At 38.6% G+C, this 23,452-nt stretch overlaps 1 protein-coding gene across 3 annotated transcripts in view; it reads left to right on the top strand.

Annotated features, from left to right (window-relative positions):
* The first annotated feature begins 460 nt into the window (after window positions 1-460).
* Window positions 461-23,452, top strand: part of ANKRD10 (ankyrin repeat domain 10) — a 38,631-nt gene continuing 15,639 nt past the window's right edge. For 2 of the 3 annotated variants that reach the window (XM_069770265.1, XM_069770263.1), the window contains exons 1-3: window positions 461-774; window positions 6,654-6,806; window positions 15,266-15,357. In XM_069770265.1, coding sequence (XP_069626366.1) covers window positions 574-774; window positions 6,654-6,806; window positions 15,266-15,357 — 446 coding nt within the window. In that variant the 5' untranslated portion in view covers window positions 461-573. The remainder of the gene's footprint in view (window positions 775-6,653; window positions 6,807-15,265; window positions 15,358-23,452) is intronic. The other variant, XM_069770264.1, reaches the window with a different exon arrangement.

Here is a 23,452-nt window from a genome sequence, read left to right on the forward strand (position 1 = left end):
CCCGAGGGAGACCGACTCCCCCCTCCCCATCCCCAGCAGAGGCTGGGGAACGCTCCGTGCCCCGCGGCAGAGCCCCCCTCCACCGGCAGAGTTTCACCTGCGCGGCGAGAGAAACCGAAACCGGCCCCGAGGCGCCGTCCCTCTCTACGGGCGCGCCGGGCTGAAGGAGGCCGCCCTGCCAAACCAGCCTCCTCAGGCGGCGGCGGCGGGAACGGCTCATCCCGCCTCAGGCAACGGCAAAAACGGACGGCGGCGGGGGGGGGAAGGGGAGCGGCCGCGCGCTTCCCGCCGCACGCTTCCCGCCGTGCCCTGCCTCGCGCCCGCTCCGCCAACGCTTCCCCCCCCCGCCAGCCCCATTCCCGTCCCCGCCCGTGAGGGGCGGAGCAAAGGCGCGCGCCGCCCCGCCCCGCTTCCTTTGTGCTCGGGCAGCTCGCGGTAGCCGCAGTCGCCGCCGCTTGCAGCCTGGGCAGCGCGCCCTGCCCGCCCGCTTCTTCTCTTCCCCCCCCTCCTCCCCTCCTCTTCCTCCTCCTCCTCTTCCCCCTCCCCGCTTTATCCCCCCCTGCCCTCCTCGCCATGTCGCTGGGAGCCGGCCCCGAGGCGGGTTTCTCCAGCGAGGAGCTGCTGACCCTGCGCTTCCCCCTGCACCGCGCCTGTCGCGATGGGGACCTGCCCGCCTTGTGCGCGCTGCTCCAGAGCTCGCCCCGCTCCGACTTGGCGGCCGAGGACTCCTTCTACGGTTGGACGCCCATCCACTGGGCCGCGCACTTCGGCAAGGTGGGGCCCGGCCCGGCGGAGCGGGAGCCGGTGGCGGGGAGGGTTGGGGGGGGGGGAACGGGCGGTGAAGAAGGGGAAGGAGGGCGCGAGTCCCGCTGGAGCGCAACGCGGCGCCATCTTTGCCCCTTGCGCGCGCTCTGCCGGCGGGCGCCCGCCGCGCCGTTCCCGCCGCTCCTGAGGGGACGGGGCGGGAGGGCAGAGCCGCGGCGCTCGGCCTCCTTCCTCTCGCCGGGGCGGCGGTGGGAGGCATCGCGGGGCGGGTGGCGCCTGCCGGCCGGCCGGCCTACCCAGTCATTCATCCCCCTCCCCGCTGGGAGCGGTCCCTTGGGGTTGTTTTTTTTTCGCTGCCTTCCCGTCAAGCCGGCTGACTGAGCCGCCCCTCGGTCTCACAGCCGGCTCCCGTCAGGCTGGCTGACTGAGGCGGCCCTCGGTCTCTCCCACAGCCGCGCCTTTCAAAAGGCGCCCGGGTCACCGGCACAGGGCGGTGGCAGCTGAGGGGGAGGAGGAGGAGGAGGGACCCGGGGCTCCTCCCAGGCCGGCGCCGGCTGGAGGACCGAGGCGGCGAGCCCTTTTTCGCCCCACGGTAACCCGCCCTCCGGTCAGGCTGCGTGCTTTTGCCTGCAGGGCCTAGGCACGGTCCTGCGTGGGTCTGCAGAGCCTGGTCGCCTCGGACTCGGCGCCCGGAGGCTGTTTCGTTGTGGTGCCTTGTGTTATGACCGCCGACCCGTTAGGAGTTCGGGAAGGAGGTGGTTGCGGTTGTAAAGCAACCCCTCTGGTGCCTTCAGCGTGGAAAATCAATGGTGGTTTATACACGCGCGGGATTATCTGCGTTGACATTGCGTTGCAATGCAGGAAAGATCAAAACATAAGAAGTAGCCGCGCTAACTTCAAGTCTTAAGATGAGTCGTATCTTAGTTTCTTGATTTTATGTAGGCCTCCCCTGTTTCTAACGTGGTGAGTGTTCCAGCCTATGCGGAATTCCAGCCTAGAGAGTTGGGTTGGTTTTTTTTTTTCCTCGTTGATTTGTCTGGGTTTGGATCTTGAGGGGCTTTTGTTCTTGTTCTCCTTCCCGTTTCCAATATGTTTCTATTTGTTTATTGACTGTGTGCTGGAGAAGGAAGATGAATGTGCTTAGGCAGTTGTCATGGCTTATGAAAGTACTTTAAGAGATGGTTTATATATGTTATCTGCAGTGCTTGAGAAACATTTTAGAAACATAGCAAAGTAGTCCCTAAAAAAAAAAACCCACCAAACCAAAACTTAAAGCAGCCTTTTCTTCATTCAGAAAGAAGCTAATAATCTTCTACACTCCTACAAGTGTAATGCCTTGAATTTTATCATGAAGTACACACAGAAAATGCGAAGACACTAATTTGGCATTACAGTCTTCCATTTCCTTTATCCATCTCATAAGAATTTATCTTTGGTATGTGCTCGTGGCAATCTTGCTTTTGTCTTGGAAGTGTGTGGTGTTTTGTTTTTTTCCTTTAAGCATCTTCAGCTTTCTATTAACCATGCTAGGTTATGTGACTTTTTGTGTACGTTTCTGTTCTCTGTTCGAGAGACTCTTGCAGAAATAGCTAACAAAGGGAACAAGTCAGTCGGCAAGATACTGTGTTTCTATTTGCCACCTTCGTTCTTAGGCATCAGCAAAATCTGATATGTGTTTTTGTTGCTGCATATGAAGGGGGGAAGATCTGTCCAGTGAAATGAGACTTGCAAAGATGACATAGGTTTATAAATGGGTTTTATGCAACTTTGTGTATATGTACTTTATTAGAAACCTTGTGACAAGGTGTAGGCAATTTCAACTTAAGGAAGTTACCTGCATGTTTTATAGTCTTGTTAGGTAGTGTTCCTTTCTCTGACGCAGAAACTATAGGACACACTTGAAAAAGCTACACTAATGTAACTGGATCCCAAACTGGACTGACTTCGTGTTTCTGTGACATATACTTTCACCTTTCACCAGTTAATAGATGGTTGCCAGGAGTGAAACAATAGCTGCTCTTAGTGGACATTCATATGCATGTCTTGGGTTCTTATTTATGGGTTTTTTTGCCAAATTCAGATTCATCAAAACTTTAAATGGAGAGTTATATTTCTCAAAGTATCAGAGTTTTAAAACATTAATTTCTGAAATGTTCATTAGTAGTTACTGAACAAGATTCTTTTCCTCTTCACTTCTTTGTTTTTCTAGATTTTTGTGGGATTTTCACTCGGTTTTTTTTCTTTTCTTGAAAGAAATTAAATGGTGATGGAACTTCATGGCTGTCCTGATATAGGGCCATTTAGCAGCATGGTCCACCAGACGCGTATTGGTTCTAACTGCAGACCTGTAGGAGGTTGAAATGACAAAAATGATTAGTTCCTTTCTGGAAGAAGTCCTTGTGGAACAACTCATTGTAAGCAGTGAAATCTAAAACAGTTCATAAACGTACACACACATGTGCATGCACACACAGTATAGGGCTGGTCAACTTCAGCAGCATAGAGATGTTTCTTTACCTGCTGCACAATTTGAACATAGAAGAAAGCCCTTACTGTATCAAAGGACAGTACAAAACTATTTTGGAATAAAGCTATATAGGACTACGTTCTTGCATGCAGTTGTAGATGTGTTGCAGTAAGGAGGTAGCAGCAGCAGCCAAGTTCCGTTAGAAATGAATATGTGAAAGAGGAAAGATAGCTTTTGGGGGGGGGGAATACTGATGTAATTTTAGTACCAATAAAAACAGAGTATCTTAAGACTAAAAATGAAAACACAGTATTTTTGAATAGCTTATTCTGAAACATACTTGTACAGCTTGCAAGCAGTAAATAAAATACCAGCAAAATCAATTGAAAGTGATAGGTATTACAACCAATGTTTCTGGCTGTAATATCTGGAGTTTGAATGACAGCATGGACATTCTTCTAGAGATAGCAAGTCCAAATTTCCTTGCTGTGTAGAGTATCTGTGGTGGAGTTTGCATTTTCAGAAGTGCTTATATCCTGAGAGGTAAATTAATTCCCGTTAGAGTTGCTGTATTCCAATTGGAGTTAATTAGTGCCCTAAATTACTCTGGCATTCTGTAGATTTCTGAGAAGGTGGGTCAGAATATAAAATTGTTAACAATCTAAAAAGCTAGCAGAGAGGTAGAAAATGAAGAGCTTGCGTAAAAACCAAAGTCACTGTTAATTCACTTTGTCTTACACTAACCTTAATTTCATTTTTCTTTTTAACAACTTGCATGTGTATTTTTATTTTCTCTGACCACATCTATTTGCTTGTACTCTTCTCCTACTTTTATTTTTGCCATTTGACTGTTTACATTATAGGAAGCAAAATAGTAGTAAGTACATTCTGTTTCTTTTGGAACAAAAGTAGTACAGATAAAAATGCCTGTCTCTTCCTTGGTATTTTGCCAGCATTGTGACCTATATGGAGCCCTGTCTTCATTAAATCAGTGTAACCTCTGCTTTAGATACAACAATACAGTGGAAAAATCTTCTAAAAGGTTATTTAATGAAAGCGTACTTGTGTGTCCTGATCTCAAGCATAAATAATCAAGTGAGGTAGTGTTTTTTGTTGACTTTTCCTCTCCACAGAAGTAATTTACCTCATTCCTCCATAATGTTGGAAGAAGCAGGTTTTTCTGACAGCCGTCACGCAGAAGACCTATACTTCAGTTTTTAATGGGATGAAATGTTATCTACATTGTTAAAAACCTGTAAGAGATGGGGGGGGGAGGGGGGGGGGAGTGGCACACAGGAAAAAAGAAGATTTAAACATGAAGTTGTATAGGTAATCATGACATGTATCCGTCTTGTAAGGCAGATTTAAACAGTGCAAGATGACACTGGTGAACCAGTTGCAGTGTTTTTCCCCTTGAATTGATGGGCTATAATACCTGTCTAATTATAGAAATTCTTTCAGCCCAGTTTCTGTGCAGGAAACATTATTCTTTCCTGAAGTTATAATGCTTGTCTGAAAGTGTTTTCAAATTAATTCTGTTAAAAGTCTATTGTTTTAAAAACTGGCTGAACTTTATTTTTGTTTGCAGTTATAGTAGAGGAACAGGAACCTCTTGGTGTAGCTGAATTTTTTTTTTCCATCACATGGTTTATTAATAACTACAGTGTTACAATTATTAAGGGTTAACAGCAATATTAGGGGTGTTAGCATGCAAACACCAAGGAAAGTCTAAGGTGAGCATGGGTAGTCTAGCATTAGAATTGCAAGTTTTCTTACACCAGTATTTTGATGTACATTTTCTTGCAGTAAAAGTACTTGTTTGCTTTTGAAAAGGTACTTTGTCTTTGGTAATGTTGAGGTTTATGGAGCTAGATTCATTAATTCTGCAGTATTTCAGTTACCCTCATCCTTGCATGTTTACTTCATGTAATTAGCGAGTTAACGGTACATCTATGTCTAGTGTCAAAGTCCGTTACAGTCCAAAAAAGTACTTTTGTATATCCTAAAGGATAGGGTTTATATGTGTGTGTTTGAACTATGTGGGGGGAGGAAGCAATTGAAGTTCACAATACACTTGCAAAACTAACATAAAATACTTCACTACAGTGGCTGGTTGGTACTTTGATCTCATGTATGTAATTCATCAAGATCAGGAATTTGCAGGTTAAAAAAAAAAAGAGAAAAAGAGAGAGTGACATACAGCAGTAGAGAAGAATGTTGGAATGGTGATGTTTATGCTTCTATCTGAACCAAGCTGCCAGCTGACTTTCTGATGCTTTTTAACTGCTCCTTTATGAACAGACTATTCCATAGCTGTGGTATGGCAAACAAACATTTTCTTTAACTGTGAGAGACTGACCCGTAGTTTTGTTTTATATGAACCAATGCCCTGAGTCAATGTGATGGTTTTTTGTTTTGCTGTTGCATGTGTGCGCAGTGGTGTTTGTTTTCTAACCACAATAAATGGAAGCCTAGACTAAACTGTTTATTTTAGCATAGTGCATTCCTTTTCCTATCAACAAAAAGAGAATGTTACTGTGGGACAGGAAAGGAGCTTTTTTTTTTTTTTTTACTATTTTTGAAAGTTGAGGTCATCGTGGCTGTGGTTTGCCTAGCTTCTACAAATGTGATGTTATGAACATTTAAAAATAGTAGCTGGATATCTGACACTTCTGGTTAGTATGATGGGAAAATAAAAGTCAGAATATAGCGTGACAAAATACTGCAATATTTTAAAACAAAGAGAGCTTTTGTTTTTTGGCATTGCCACAAACATGCAACCTATTTTGTTTTTAACAGCTCTTCAGCTGTAATAACAGGAAAATGGTGAAAAGAATTTATTCCTTTTATAGATTTAGCAGAGTATTAACAGTATTAGTTTTCATTAGTAATCTGCTTCTGTCACTCTAGGAAAACATGAAAGAAACTTTAAATATTTCTTGTGTTTTTCTGGTTTACCTTCCTCTAAACTCTCCTGAGAGTACATCTATGTATTCCCTAACACCACTCTTCTTTTGGCAAACATTGTCTAATAAAGTCTGTTTAGTATCATGTTCACAGCTTTGATGGATCAGAACTCTTTTTTCCTTCCCCCCCTTTACAAAAGTGAACCAAATAGCTCCTGTAGTCAGATCTGAGGTATTTATGCCCTCTTTTCCCCATCCCAAAAATAAATGTTGGAATTCAGTTTTGGCGGTGAGAATTAAGTTCTTTTCAGGTATGGCCTATGGCCAAGGGAGGGAAGAGTATAAGGAGGAGGGGGGAAATCCTAATGTTTGTATTCTCTCTTGTTTTGCATCCATATAGTCTCACTAGTAAGTTTATTTTTTCTAGGTTTTATGTATTTATTTATTTCTCATGTGCTAATTGTTATAGCATGTACATGTAACACTTTTTGTTTTATTCCCTCATGTCTTTAAAGCTGGAGTGCCTAATGCAGTTAGTAAGAGCTGGAGCTTCTGTAAATGCCAGTACAACACGTTTTGCTCAAACACCAGCCCACATTGCTGCTTTTGGAGGACATCCACAGTGCCTGAATTGGTTGATTCAAGTGGGGGCCAACATAAACAAACAGGTATGGGTTCACGTGTATTCCATGTCTGCATATAGTTCTGGAAGGAGTGTCTTGGTCCCTTTTTGCTACACGTATGATCCTTACATTCAGATACAGATACATTTTTAATATCAGCTGAAGTCAAGTGACTTAAGTATCAGTTATAGACCTTTTTCATTATAGTAGAGATAGGACTAATAAATGTCCTTTAAGCCACTAAAGGTTTGGAGAACATTTGTTTTAGGAATTGATGTCTTGCTGCTTATTGAACAAAACAGTATGCTGCTCTGGTGTCGGCAGCATTAGCAAATACTCTGATATTGTAATGCCTCTTTAGGGGAAAGAAAAAAGACTAGTGAGGAACACACTACTTATTAAATATGCTAAGAATTGAAAAATTCACCATTACCTACAGAACCATGAGACCTGTGCGGTACTTCATGACTTAGTCATACATCTAGCTAGTAAGGTCTGCCATGGTTTATTTTAAGGTGCATCTGGTTTCATACTTTTTTCCTTTTAAGATTATTTCCAAAGCTTTTCTGGTAACTTCCTGCAAATAGATCAGAAACATGTACTTTACTAACAAAGAATGAATGGGTGATTTTTATTATTATTATTTTTTAATAAATTTCCATTAATTTTACTGTGAGTATGGATAATGATTTATTTGGTAGCAGAGAGTGCATTAATATAGCAAAATTCCTGTAAAGGACTGTTGTACTCTGGTACAGTAACAGAATTGAGTGCTTAAAACTATCATGCTTTTGGAGAAAATGTTTGCAGTACTGAATGGATCTATTATGTATGCTGGGCATAAATAATGTGTGCCTTTATAACAGTACTCAAAATTATTATAACATTCTATGAGAGTAATTAATACTACAGCATATGCCTTTACTAAAAGCTGTAGTATAGCACAGCATCTATAAAATGTCTAGTCTGTTAAATCTTGCATCATACTTCCCTTAAAATACTTAATGGCCAGAGTGTGTTTTATATGCAGTAGAGTTAAGCTAAGTCTGCTGAAGAACTTGAACATTTGCATTTCTAGAGTTTGGTTGTTTTTTTTAAGCTATGCAAAAATAAGAAATGGGGAAGTTTGTGTTGAGTTTTCAGAAAAGAAGGCTGGTGCATTGAGAACAGCTGTGAGACACCAGGAGAATTGTAGAAACAATGAAGGTGACTGGATGCAGAGGCTATAGATCGCATCTTCTCCTTGATACCTGACAAAAGTAACTTATGCAATAAGTTATTGCTGCATAGTGGTAGAATCTTCAGAAGAGAAAATACCAAGAACTATAAATGCATCTGGAGACCAGGTAAGAATGTAAAGAAATGGTGATTAGAGAGGAAACATGGCATGCACAGAATAAAGATGTACAATATCTGCTAAATGAGAAGAGAAGAATGAATGAAAATGAATGAATGAGAAGAATGAAAGTTTCCAGCTATGAGAATAAAGAGAAGAACTGACCAGTGAGGTTGAAATGGAGTTGAAGAACAAGCTTGCTGTCCTGGAACGTGATGGGGGAAAAAAAAAAAAAGTCAAATCTAGTAAGTGAGGTTATAGCAAAGAAGAAAGTAGCAGCTAGCCCCCAAAAGAAGAGGAGAAGAGTGCAGAGAGATCTCTCCATGGGCTGAGGGCAACATGCAGATGACTGTAAAGTAAAGCAGAAGGCAGTATAATACACAGTTAAAAGTAGGCAGGAAACTCATTCCAGCTTAAAGAAGTGACCAAGACTAGCCAGTGACTCAGGAGTCTTTATGAATTGATGGCCTGTCACCAGAGCAAATACCAATAATAGATCTGTGGTCCTCCACAGGAAGAAGAGTACTGTGGTTCTCAGGTTTTCAGATAGTGGTGATAATATCCTACAGACTTCTAAGGGCAGGTTTAGGTGTTGTCAGGCAAAGGACACTAATATAGATTGTACTGAGAGTTGACACTGTGGAAGCAGTGTATGTTGTTAATGGTAGGCTCAAGTTACACTTGTATGTAATAACTTTTTTTTGCCTCCACAAAATATTAATTGAACATATAAGAAGAGGTATTTTAAATTCAGTTAAATGATAAAGTAAAAAGATAGCTCTGGTTAATTAAAATGGTTGTAGAAACAAAAAAGTCTTAAGTTCTTTGTTAGGATGCAAATGGTCAGTCACACTGGTTTCACATGCACGTGCACTGAAAGCTAGACAGTGTACCTTGGTGATACCTGTAGCAGCAAACTCATCCCACGGATATTTGGAATGTTTCATACACGGCTATGTAAAGCATAGTGCATGCTTTGCTCTCCCCAGTTCCTTCCAACTGTTTATTGAATTGCAGTCAAATTCTACTATTCTTGTTTGATTTGAACTGCTTAATAAATGATCTTGGTTCCTTATTTAACTTCAAAGCACTTTCAGGTGATCATCTAGGGCTTCCACCCACACTTCTGAGCTTTTGGAGCACTATTTCCTGATGTGTATTTTGTTTATTCCTTCCAGCTCGCTGACTGATGCTGTACTTCAAACAGACATAGTCACTGGCTAATGCTTGTGTGAGGACAAGTGTTCCATGGACACTGGATACAAAACACATGCTGAGAAAGATCTGGGAATACTTGATATTTTAAACTAGTAAAACTTTCCTTCCAAACTGACTCCTGGTCATTGGCTACAGACTAACCCATCACCTCTGGAAAAAGAAAAGGATAGCTTCTGAAAAGGAATCCACTCAAGTCTCTCAGTCTTAACGTAAACCTCCGGTACTCAGTAGAATTTGCATGCACGCTTTCTCATATCTTGCCCTGAGGTATTGTATTGTAGCCTGTGCTGCCTGCCCTGAAGTTTAGGAAAACTTGAAAATGTGTATCTTGGTGCTGGTGACAGGTGCTCAGGACATTTCTCAGGCAGCAGCATTGAAGGACAAATGCTTAGAACTGCTTGTCCCAACTGTACCTTGTTCCCCAGATAAGTTCTGTGAGTATATCCTGTGATGCCCAGCCCTCTTACATAACTGTATGTGCTGGCTAGAATCATCTCTCTCTCTTTATGATCAGTGGGCAGTTCTTCCCCACGAGGATCACTGTAAGAATTCACAGGAGAAAGCTGAAGTTCCACGGAATGATCTGCCTGTTTCTACCCAGCAGTGGACTTGAGACAGTCCTGCTATTTTTTTTTTCTTCAGTGGGCAGTGCCTGCTAATACTTCTTAATAAGGTGACTCAAGACCTGCATTTGGCTACCTGCCTGCTCTAGTTCACTGTAACAGTGCAAAGCAATTACACTGCTACTTCCCCTGAGACTTTTTATGTTCTCTGATGTTTATCCTTGTCACAACACAGGTTCATTCTGTGCTGTTTGTGTATTAAGATCAGATATTCATGAGTACTTTTGATTAAAAAGCCTGTTACTTCATTTAAATATACTTTCCCTCTAGCATTAGCCTATGGAACATTTCTATTGTGTGTTGATTGGCCAAAAATACCAGTTTTATGTGGCCTGTCTTAAAGAGAAGGGGTAAGAAATACTGCATCCTTACAGGTTATGCTAACTTACTTTTCATCCAGCTAGTTACCATCATATGGCAGTGATGGCAGATAGATTTAGGAGGGTTAGACTACCCATGCTAGCAAGAACTGTAAACACAGTGATATCCTTGGTGGGGAGGAAGAAAACACTCATTGCTCTGGTATGTTATAGTTTTGTATTTTAAACAACAGTTTGGACTAAAGCCAGATAAAAATATTCTCATTTCTTATCTGTACTCAAAATTCAGAAGGAGAAACCATCATGAATTCAAAGTGTTTTTAGCAAACAATGAGGGGAAAAATACTCAGCATTCTCCAGCTTTTACTTCTTGGCTTCAGAAAGGGTAGGGTGCTGTGTCTAAGAAATCTGTACAGCTTTTGGAAATGGGATCAACTGATAGAACTTGAAACTCTGTCGGTTGAGTTAAGGAATGGTGTTAGTTTGTATTTCTTGTCAGGTAGAATAGTGCTTCTGTGTCTTAGTTAGATATCTATAATAGAAGTATTTTTACAAGTGCTTGCACAGTGTTGTGGTTTAAACCCAGTAGGCACCTAAGCACCACACAGCCACTTGCTTGTTCCCCCCTGCCCGCAGTGGGTTGAGGGAGAGAATTGGAAGGGAAAGGTGAGAAAATTCATGGGTTGAGATGAAGACAGTTTAACAGGTAAAAAAGGAAACAAGGAAAAACAAAACCAAGAAAATCAAGTGATGATAAAAAATTTTTAAAAATCCCACACCATGACCAAAAAATCCCCCAATTGCTCACCAGTAGCTGATGGGTGCCTAGCCAGTCCCCAAGCAATGACAGCCCTGGCAAACCACACACCTTCCCCCCTCTGCAACTTTTCTTGCTGAGCATGATGTCATATAGTATGGGATATTCCTCTGGTCAGTTTGGGTCAGTGGTCCTAGCTGTGTCACCTCCTAGGTTCTTGCGCACCCCCATCGCACCCCTAGCTAAAACATTGGTGTATTATCAACACTGCTTTGGTCACAAATCCAAAACATAACACCAAACCAGCTGCTATGAAGAAAGTTAACTCTATCCCAGTCAAAACCAGTACACATAGTTGAAAGCTTTCAGTGTAAATGTGCATGGGGGCTTTTTGTTTTAAAAATAAATATTTACAGGTAAGTAAATTTTTTTTTTTTATGAAAGGGCTATAAAGGTACCAGTGAGTGAAATTAACTGAATCATAGCCAGGGACTTGCAACTTGGAGAACAAAATGGGAAATTTGCTCGAAGTTCAACTGAAAGATCCTAAAGCCAACAGAAATTTGGATCCCACAAAGACTGAAAGAGGGAAAAATAGAGTAAAAATGGCTTTAGACTGAACTGAAAAAATAACCACATCTAAAAGAGGCCTGGGAATAGGCAGAGAGTTTGAGAAAAATACTTAATCAGTAGAGGAAATTTCTTTTGAGGTTAAGCAGCATAGTGAGGAAATGCAAACTGATAAATTAAGCTGAGAGATTTACTGAGAAAATTTAAGCCGAAAAAGCAAAAGACTCTTTAGCCCCATAAAAAAAAAAATAAGGAAGGAGGCTAGATACTTACTTAGTAAAATGAAACAGCAGTCAAAGGTAATCTATTCATGACCCCAAGCTAGAGAAGACTGTCCTTGTCTTTGCAAAAGGATAGTCATGTTCCTCCAAGGGAAAGGAGGAAGGTGTTTGACAGTGGCAATGAGTTGCAAAAATAAATGTGCCTATGATGCCTCATTACTCTCTCTCTCATTTTTTCAGGAGCACTGTACACAAAATACTTAGTCGAAGCAAACAAGCTTGTGTTATCTTGAATGCTAAATTAATATAACTTAATTGGTCTTTCTGCTCATTTATTTACAATGTGACTTCTGAATTGTGAGCCAAGTTGGGGCTGTTGGTGCAGTGTTACATCAGCAGGGTAAATGGGACCATGAAAAGTTCTGCTCTAGATATGAAAGGCCAGTACAAGTTATTGATGTTTCCCTTCCTGGAATATTCTTACAGAAGGGATTATATCAGACTGAAGCACATATGGGAACTGTGGACAATTAGAAGGATTATGAGGTATTGTTAAGGATAATTAGGAATTTGTAGAGCCTCTCAAAATAAAATAACTTTGTTACATATAGCCAAAAGAGAGATAGGGAAGAGGTGTCTTATGCATGAAGATGTGCTAGCAATCTAGATCCTGAACTGTTCTCAGAAGTTTCTTTGAAAAACCTCTGTTACATTGCTTTTTCTGTTTGGTGCCATCCATTCTAATTGTTGAATTTGAATCAAAGCAGAATTGTTCCTGAGGCTCATAGAGTACTTTATTTTCCTCTGTATGCATGATTTTTTGATGTGTTGAAAATTAAGTAAACTTTTAAAGCCATTTTTCAGTGCAAGGTAATTTTTTTTCTTCCCCCTTTTCAGTTGAGCTCATAACCCAGAGAGAATTTCTTCTTTGCAGAGCTAGGAGACTATTTTGGAAACTATTTCAGTGCAAATAGATTCGGTCCCATAGGAGAACTTCAAAAGAAGATAACATTAGTAATGACTGAAATTTAGGTGCCATAATTAAAATGAATGCTGTAAAAATCTAAATCTGTATATTCTGTGTTTTTCTAAGTATGTTCTCAATTCCTTAGCTTTAGAGAAGAGACACATGCTTTTCTGGGCCAGTGACTGAAAGAAGCCCTTCTCAAGACACATATTGTCTTCTGAGATACTAACCTTTTCTGGTTGTTGGTGACAGGATTGTTACCTGCTGTAAGCTTAGGTTATTCTTTTAATGCAGTGGTGATGAGTCCTTTTGCAAATGTCTTTTCCCATCCTTCTAGTGTTTCCCCACAGCAGTGCTTCATAATTCGGTTCTCTAGATCTTAATTGTGGGCAACATGCTAGGTTTATGGGGCTAGTAGATTTTTTTTTTATATCTGTCATATGCATGGCTAGTTGAGCTAACTTTCCCTAAACTGAACTTTATATTGAATAATTGTCTTCTAAGTTAGGGTTGGGGTTGTAAATACTAATGCTGAACAAAAGAGGCAAATCACTCCTACTCTTCTACCTCTTTAACAAAAGGTGGGCGTGAAGGGAAACCGTAACAAAATGGTGAATCGAAGACAGCTTCCATGATGGGAAGATGTATTACACTATGAAGAAAATATTCCTGGATAAATTAGTGCCAAATGAATTTCCATTTATGATAGTTAATAAAATTATGTCCTCTGTTAAACATCTCTATCTTTCTGTAACTTCAAGAAAAGTTATAAATAGGAGAAATTATATAAACTTAATTGGAAGGCAGTCTTCTATTCATCAGCTACAGACAGCCATTTTGGAAGAAGGGTTGTATGGCTCTTTTCTAATCACTAAGGACTCCGAGGAGTTTCCTGCTCTTTTCTGTCCCCAAACTTTGTCAGCCTCAGCAATTTTCCTTAGTTTACCTTCTTATAAACTTTGTCTGGTACCATTATTGTTCCCTGCTGGGGGTGCTAGGTGGTTTGCTGTTGGCTGAATATATGTCTTAAGCAGTGGTAAACTAACTTACCCTCAAGGAATTTGTAACTTGTTATAAAAATATTTTACCATGAAATAAAATTGGCAAGTAGAAAATTGAGAGTATATAACACATAATCCAAAATTCATTTTCAAGTCATATTTACATGGTCTAAAAGAAGTGATTTAATTTCTCAGAATCTTGGCAGACAATTTAAAACACTTGTTACCTTCTATCTATCAAGATGGTAGTATGATCATATTCTGAATATATTCATATTTCAATTGGAGCTAAAGTGTAACCAGTACTGTAGAGTTAGATGTGAAGACTGTTGTGTACAAAGACTGGCGAGTCAGTAAAGGTGCTGTGTTACTTTTAATAGCTAGTGTTGATATTTTAATAAAAGGAATGGGGAAGCAAAAACGAGGTACATACAGTTAGAACATGTTTAATATCAGTCCAGCAGACAAGTGAGGTCTGTCAAAAATTTGGAGAGAAAGAAAGAGGTTGGGGAAAAAAAGGAAAAAAAAAAAAGAAAAAAAAGCCATATATCCATTGGAAGTGTTGAGGACTGTGGTAATGAAATCACGTAACAAACCAGAAACTGAACGTTTACTCGTTACTTCAAGGCCCTATTTAATTACAGACCCTTCTCTGTGGTTCTTCATACTGATGGTTAATTGCAAGTACTGAATTTTCATTTGCAGCCTGTAGAACATAATGCACGGAATTTAGCGGCTGCTTGCCAATTGCATTTGTAAAATTGCTGTAGATTCTCTGTTATCTGTGAAGATAGTTTGTAGAGAGGAGTTGCTTGAAAAGCAATACGCAACTCCCGGTACGTTTGCACACAATATGAAAAGATTAAATGATTGGCTGTGCTGGTTAACGATAATGGAATGTAAATGGATAGTCAGAAAAGAAAAGCGCATAGGACATGAGTCAATGTGTATGTCTCAGGAGAGATCTGGCCTGGCCTGTGAACTCTGGGCATACTTCTACTACAGTAGACTTACGCATACATACTCCTCACCTGGTGAGTATTTGTGGTGCGATACAGTACTGCCTAAGTCTGTCAGCAAGATCTGAAAGCAATATAGTCCCACAAACTTGGCCATGCTGCTTCTGAATTCAAGATGGCTTGCTCAGCCCAACATACTGGGAAACAAAAGGGCTAGGAAATAAAGGTGTTAGAGTAATTTGTTACGGTGGTGTATGTTGTGGGGTTTTTTAACAAGTTTTGCTGAATATGACTCTGCTGATTGCCTTGTTATTGGATAAGGCTTATCCTCTGAGTTAGATGTCCTTAGTATTATTTCTTGCTAAATGTCTAATGTACATGACAGCCCACTGCAAACTTTAAAGTACCTGATGCATTTGCTAGCTAATAAATGCTGCTTTTATATATCTGCTTTATTAAAGTGAGTAATGTATGAATAAGATTTTAATTTTTAGAAAGATTATGCTTGACAAAATGTAGTTTGTCTTTACAGGATTATGTTGGTGAAACTCCTATTCATAAAGCAGCAAGGTCTGGTAGTATGGATTCCATAAGTGCCCTTGTGGCTCATGGTGCACAAATAGAGTAAGTGAGGTATTTTTTTTTGTTGTTGATTGTTGTGTGTTTAGCTAACTAACTTAGACCAGTAAATATAGATACTAATGTCAGAAAGAAAAGTCAAAATGGCAGACACCTGATTAAAAGACAGCTAGACATGTTCGACCATAATGAAGCCCAAGATGTTTTGCATGTCTAGTAGTAAAGTTTATTTTACTTAAGTTATACGAGTGTGCTACATTAGTACTGCATTTATATCTGATATATTAAAATATTTATCACACTTCTGTCAGATGACCCCAAATCGTACACTTTATCTAGTGTGTAGTTATATTTTACAAGAGATTTACACCTTGCACTGGTGAATAAATATAGAAAACAATGCAAAAGCAACATTATGTGCAAAATAGCATCTCACACACTCTTCGCAGTTAGTTTAATACTGTTTGTTAGTATATTGTGTATTTGCCCTGTTAACTTTTTTCTTTAAAGGTTTATGTACTGCAAAAACATTCAGAAAATCTCACAAACTTTTGCAACTTACAGCATGGACAAAATGGATGCAGTTTTCACCTAGAAATGTTGAGTATAAGCTCTATGGCTTATAATAATGTAAATACTTTAGCAATTTGTTTTAATTAGAACTAGCCTTTTTATCTTAAATGGTAACTAGTTACTGTATTTTAACCTGCAATATGAAACTTCTAAGTTGTAAGTGAAATAAGAATCATGTAGTTAATTTCTTGTTTTACCCTTTGGTTTCCATCTTACTGTTTTTGTAATGCTGCCCCAATAAATCTACCATAAAATCTAAATCTTTCTATGGTATCATAGAGTATTCAGGAAATGTAGTACCTTTTAAGTTAGTAGTAATGAACAAATTGCTTTATATGAAGAGATTGCTTCATAGAAAAACGACACTGAAATAACTTACGCAGCTGTCTTAGTTATTGACAAGTTCATTAAATCAGTCTTAAATTTATAAATTCCCATTTCACACTCACTTTCAGATATATTAAGATAAACTTGGATTTAAATTTACTGTGGAATTGAGCAAACCTTAATTATCATCATCAATTAGTATGTAATCTTGTGATTTTTACAAAGTATCCAATCAAAAGAGAAGTTGTGGAACTGCATAAACAATGTGGAATGAGTGAGTTAAGAGTCTGATGGAAAGAAGAGGACGTGTTACATCCATAGGACTTTCAAAATAAGTAACTGAGTAATTGAGGTTGGAGATGTGGCTGCAACTTTAACTTGCAGAACTAAAATTTTGCTTTTTAAACATCGTATCTGCAAGCCATAGGCAAAACATTTCTGTAAAACTTGGAGAGGGATCTCTGCCTTTGACCAAAGCTATTTGCAGCAGAAGTAGCGTAGGTTTATAGCAGTTTTAGTGAACAGGAAACAATTTGAATTCTCAGTTTTCTAACTTTGAATTCCATCTGTGTTTCAGTAGGATAGACTAGTCACAAGTTCTGTAGGTAATTAAATATCAGATCCTATCCAGGAAATGGTAAAATCAGGGATGCAAATGCAATAGGCTAGTGGAGCAACCCATGTTTAGTCATTTAGAGGATCATCTCTTGGCCCTGTTACCCAAGAGAGCTAGCTGTTGAGTGATTGAGGTGAGGATTTTTTTTCCATAGAATCTAGTTTTGAGGCTCAGTATGTTAAGTTAGGCCAAATCCATGTATATGCTTTTGATGTTGATTAATTTGGGGTTATCTGGGTTTGAAAACTGGCCCCATATCTCTTACGGTTATGTTGATTTCCTGGTTTTTGTAACATCTTGAAAATGTAGATGCTCTGAAAGTTTTGACTCCTTTATTTTATGGCTTCAGTCAGAAGAAAAGGAGAGGGATTTTATGCATATATTTGTGTTCTAATGTGTATATATTAACTGAAATGATAATTGACTATATAGGACCAAGGCAAGAATTTTATTAAATATAGAACTAAGCACTAACTAGAACTAAAGTGCTGATCTGCACTGATGGTGAATATGGCCTTTTTATGGGGATTAGACCTTCTAATCCAATTTTTTTCTTTATTTCTTCATGCAGTTATGGTATCAAAATCTAGTTATGTGAAGATGCAGAGAATATCCCTTGTGGCTGCAAGTAGTCAAATATACTGCTTATACCTGATATTTATAGTATACATCAAGTATTGCACCATCCCTAGTTTTTTACAGAAGGTAGAACAGGGATGTTAAGATTTCGTTATTACACGAACACTAGTAATCAGTAGTGTAATATTGCAAGAAATGTATTTTTATTAATGAGTCATTATTGAAATACTGCTGTTAAAATGAAGTAACTTGGACTAGTGTAATCTTTGATATTAGTGTTTACTGTATTTCTACTTTATTCATTCCTTTGGTTATATTGGAAGCCAAAGAATATTGACAGTAGTCCAGTAAGGATAAAAGGAAGAATTTTAGTTTGAATAAAATTGCCTCACTTGAATTGTTCTAGTTTACTTTATTTCAGGCTTGTTAGTGTATTGCTTTTACAGAGAAATACAGTATGTTGCAGTCTCTAAATTTCATGAAATTGTTGCATTGTTTTCCTAATTGATGAGAGAGAATTTGGGTCTCTATTCCTGTGTAAATTTTTAATAATATTAAAAAATAATAATTGTACCCTAGTGAAAATATTTTGATTTTTTTGTGGTATTTACCTTCTCATTTTAGCTGAAGCATATTCTGTGCACAGTATGTCCTACAGCCATAAAAATGGTTGCTCCACTAACTATGGTATTCATGGACCCTTGAAGAGGGGGAAGCAGGTGGTCACAATGTCCTCATATGAGTGAAAAGGTTTGCTGTGTAACTGACTTTTTAATGTGGATAGTACCTTTTAAAGTATCCATAATAACTGCTGGATTTTCACTAAAAAGCATAATTATGCAATTTATGTATGGTTAATTGTGTATTATTTATCATGGTGACAAAACAAGTGTCCACAGCTCTTTATGGAGGAAAAGCCTTCTTGGTGCCATGTTTTGTTTTGCTCTTTTACACTATTTTTTTAAAATGCTGGGTATTAATATAGTTACATTGATTGCATCACAGCATATATAAAATTCAGTTACAAACACAGGACACTGTTGAATCAAAAAAATAATAAGCAGATGCAGCTGTTAATTATACTGATTTGAACTCACTTCTGTTTCATGTCTGTTCTCATGCAGTTCACTTGTGCATTGTGTCCACTTATTTCTGACTAAAAATTCTTCTGCAGCTGTCATGTGAACAGTTGTGTATTCCTTGGTGACTTGATTAACAGCTAGGAGAGAAGTTTCAAACACTGTATTATCCTGGAGTAAAGAGAGGTGTAAGTTGTGGGACGGGATGTGGCTTGGTGTGCCCCTGTCCAATTGAACACAAGTACTTGCTTGCTTCAGAGTTTCGTTGATCAAGATGCTTGAATAGTAGCATAGGAAAGCTTTTTATTTCCCTGCCAGAAGTCTTACGGGTTTTGGAAAAATCAGTTTGCATACCATGATGGGATGCTACAAGACCCCAAAGAGATAACTTTCCTTTCTGGTTTCTTATGCTCTGGTCTCCAGGTTTGGGGAGAAAACTGACATGCTGGGATAAATACACCAGTACTTCTGTTTCTACCAGATGACAGATTCATATCATGATGTGGATCTAGTTTAGGCAGACTCTTCAGCCACTTTCTCATTAAAGCTGTCTTGCATTCATTTGAATGTGCAAATTCACTCCTTCACTTCCACTTCTATAATGCCAGAAATGTCCTATCTCTGGTATTTAGTTTTTCAGCAAAAACTTTATTCTCATTCTTTAACAGTGGCTTAATTTTAATTCTTTGCAAATTCATATGTCACAAACTGCTTTGTGTTGCTTAAAAAAAAAAAAAAAAAAAAAGCAGCACTCATTTCTTCTTCACAACTCCTTTCCATCCTCCATAACAGATATCTGTCCAATGTGGATTTTGTTAGTGCTGCTGGATTAGCCCTTTGTGAAATTCTTGTAATACATTTCTGTTTTAAGTGTGTTTCACATTTTAATTATGACCACTCCTGTGATATCTCAGCTTTTTTCTTCTCATTTATACTTTTGAGAAATCTTGACTTTCTGAAATTCAGTCACCTTTAGTGAAGAGACTGAAGAAGAGTGATGTGTAGATTTCATGATGATAATGCAGAAATCAGCCATTCCTTTGTGTTGTAAACTCTTGGTTTCTTTTCAGTCTGTACGGGAAACTTACATGGCCTGTTCTCTTGAAGGGTCTCAGGGTTCAGATATCTTCTCCATTAGCTTCTGGATTTCTTCCTGATTTCTTAAAATCTTAGTGGATTTTTAACATTTGGTGGTTTTTCTTACCTAGCTAACTTAACTACCAAACTTTTAATACTCAACTGCAGTCCATTTCTGGTGTTAATGTACTTGTGAAGTGCCATTACTATGTCACCTTTTTACTTCAGAAGCTGAACTGCTACATTGATTCAATCTAGGTGAATCAACATCCTACTTTCTTATGGTCATTAATCTCACTGACAATAATACTTCAGGTTCTTACTGGTTATTTGTTTAAGAATAGGGTTTAGGTGCTTTTTCAACAGAGTGGTTCTTATCTGTTAATTAGTATATTAGTATTTCTATAATCTGTTTGGTACTTTTCAAACTCAAACCACTTTGTACACGATTCTTTTTTCAAACCTGATTGTCTGGTCTCCAGATACCAGTTACACTGCCAGATTAACTGCTGTTGTTGCATTATTAGACTGTGCAGTATAGGTGAGGAAAAAATGTGGCTGTTCTTCTTTCATTGTATATAACAAGCATTCTGTCATTGTGTATAACAAGTACTTTAAGGGCTGTCACTATAGTATTCTTGTAGTGACCATTCTGCAGTATGGAGGCTACAGGTGTTGGAATTCATTCTTCCTTTCCTGCCTTATGTAAATTCTTATGGAAAGGCAAAGTCAAAAATGGTTTGTACATTTCAGTGGTGAAACTCTAATTCTCCGCAAAATAATTAAAAGAAAAGCTTGCTAATTTCTTCCATGTTTGGTTTCATGCTTGATTGCTATTCTTATAGAAGAACTTAACGTGGTTTATAGGAGGTTGTGACCATGAAGTAAGGCGGTACTTTGGATTTGGTCTCAAGGAAAAGATTCAGAAATAGCGAAGCAGAACATAGATGCATGGATAACTGATAAATCAAAAAGTGGAAGAGAGAGCTCAGTCTTACAGTAAAACAGGATGGAAAAGGGTAGTTTTCAGTTACAGCTGTTATGAATAATGGCAGGAAACTGAAGCAAATGCTTACCGCTGAGTTCCTGTTCAGTTTGAGAGTGGATTATTCTTAGTGGGGATGGAATAACAACAATAGTTACTGACATGAGTTCAGAAATGGAGAAGAATGTGAGAGGTTGTACTTTTTTTAAATAAAGTTAAATCCTTCATTAAAGCAATGATATTTTGTGACCTTTCTGGAACGTAAAGGAAGTTCGCAGGATATGGGTCAGCTTGATAGGGGAGCTTATTCATTAGTGATGAGCCTTTGTGATTTATAGCACTGGCTTCTCAGCTTTTCTTCAGTCCAAAAGAGAAGGATAAAGAACACTGAAGTGTTACCAAGACTTATTTAAATGAGGATAGCTCAGATTTCTGACAGGAATGTTAGGATTTTTTGTTGGGAGTGATCTGCCTTCACATATGATACTGTGCTAATGTTCACTGTGCAGCTTCCCTTCAGGTTATTTTTTTCCGTAAGATAAGCTGTTACTGGAAACAGAAACCTGGGTGCAGATAAGTCAGGTGAAGAAACCAAAGTGTTATGAAGTAGAATTTGGCCAGAGCACAAGTTAGATACAGTGGAAGAAACAAGGGTGCAGTGTATTCCCAAATAAAATAGCCTGATTAGTTCTGATGGCTAATCTAGACATTGATGGTGGCGATGGTCTGTACGGGTGCTGTGCTTGATCTGCTGATACTTTTGGACTGGATATGAGATGATGAGAGAATTGTTAATTGTAACACATTTGCTCTAACTTCTGCTGTGTTAATTTGGATTTCATTTGCTATTCTAGTTTGTGTCTTCTCAGTGAAGTTGATCACAGTTCAACTAGTACCTTTTGAACTTGGACAAAAAACATCAAGCAGTTGTGGCATGGCCCAGAACATGTTCAGAGTGGTCAGAAAAGTTTTCTAATATGTGTCATGTGCTACAAGTTACAAGATGTATTTCATTACATGGAGGCTTAACAAGCCCTGGAAGAGCTTTGGCAGCTATAACTTCGGGAAAACATTACACTTCTGTTTCAGCTTCTGTTTCCTTCTTTGTATTTTGCTTCATGTTGCTCATACATGGTAGATAATTTTTTTCTTTTAAATGGAGGAAAATCTAAGTTGAAAGAAGTATTTTGAGAAGCTTATTTGAAGTGGTTTTGTGCACTTCAGCAGTTTCTTGATCTGAAAGATCTTCTGTCTGCCTGAGTAAGAGCATCAAGTTATTTTTGTCACAAAAAAATAAAATTTTGTGTGGTTTCATAGTCTCCTTCTCCATGCCTGCTATGGGAAAATAATGAATCCATCTAATACCTTTAGTCCTTTTCTTCATGATTCCCCCCCCCTTTTGGCACAAAAATTCTTCAAAATTCATTTACCTCTTTTCTTTAGTTTTATTCCCAAGGTCTTACTGTCCATGCTTTTTGTACTGAGTCTCTTGAACTTTCTTCTATGTTTGGCACATTTGAGAGAAGCTTGCTTTCTTAATTTTTCTATTTCTAGGCTATCATTGTTTTTCAGTTGGTATGTTGAAGAGAAATAATGTGATCTTATTTGCTACTAGAGGCTTCTTGGCAGAATCTGCATTGCAAGGCTGTTTATCTTTTCAAGTCAGAGTTTGCCTTGAACCTTTCCTTAATAGTCTTCCATAATGCTTTCCTCATTGTAAGCAACTTTCTGCAATTCCTGGTCTGTTTCTAGGAAGATGATAGCAGCAGCAATGATAGTTCCAATTTCCATAAAGTTGGCTGGCTAAGTAACTCTTGTATTGTCTTTGGACTTAAAGTGGCTGCAGTACTAAGAAGATGCTTATTTGGAATTCATTTTTGCTAGTGATCTAGGAAATATTTATTTTCACTTTAATAGGGAAGGTCTCTTCTGTTATGCTGTATTGCAATCAGACTGTTGTTTTAAGAGTTACCATAGTCTTTCATATGAATTGTGTTTAGGAATCACTTTGTACATAATCGAATATGAATTTTAAAATACTGTTGGTTGCTGATACCAGGCAATGTCAGATAGGCCTATATTGTTCAGGCAAATGTTTACTTGGAAATGTGAATAATTTTTACAAGAGAGACTGAAAAAAAATTGAAGTCCACTGTTTGAGGTCTTTCTTAAAGCATATAAATTGGAATACAGATGCAGCAATAAATCACCACCTGATGGTGATGCTTGTAGTAATTCTAATGTTGCCTAGTATGGTTAATGAATTCTTTCTTCTGCCAGCATTTGCTCAGTCGTGAGTTGAAGTATCTAGGAGCTGATTACAGCTGCATAATTTGTAGTGAACCTTGATTTTGATGTGAAAAAAGTAGCTTCACAAAGAGCTTCCTTCTTTCCAGTGTATTCACCTTGTTATGATTTTGGAGGATGTTCTGAGAAACTCTACCATTGTTTTTAAAAGTCTAAAATAATTTCAGCTGCCACATGTTTTGTTGTGAAATAAAAACTTGGCACCAACTTGTGCTTTTGTAGATGCCCAGTATGTAATTCTAGCATGAATTTTTATAGCTGTCTTCAGCAGTGACACACGTCTGTTTAGTTAAGAATATTTTTCTCTTGGTATCTGGAAAAAAATGTTGAAACTATTTCACAACTTTTGTATTTGGACACCAAAGGGTTAAAACACTTAAAGTTTAGTATTTTTAAATAATTTGCTTTAGAAATTTTAGACTAGTATACTGATGTTTATATAGGAAACGTTTTTTCTCACTGTGGGCGTTTTAGTGTTCTGATCTTTTATTTCTCTTTCTTCTTTTGTTTTGTTTTAATCCTTGTATCTGCTAATTTTTATATAGGAATAGTTACTAATTCTTTTGAGATACAGCCTACTAAATTTAAAGTAATTGA

This window comes from Haliaeetus albicilla, chromosome 25 (genome assembly GCF_947461875.1).
Source record: "Haliaeetus albicilla chromosome 25, bHalAlb1.1, whole genome shotgun sequence".
NCBI lineage: Eukaryota > Metazoa > Chordata > Aves > Accipitriformes > Accipitridae > Haliaeetus > Haliaeetus albicilla.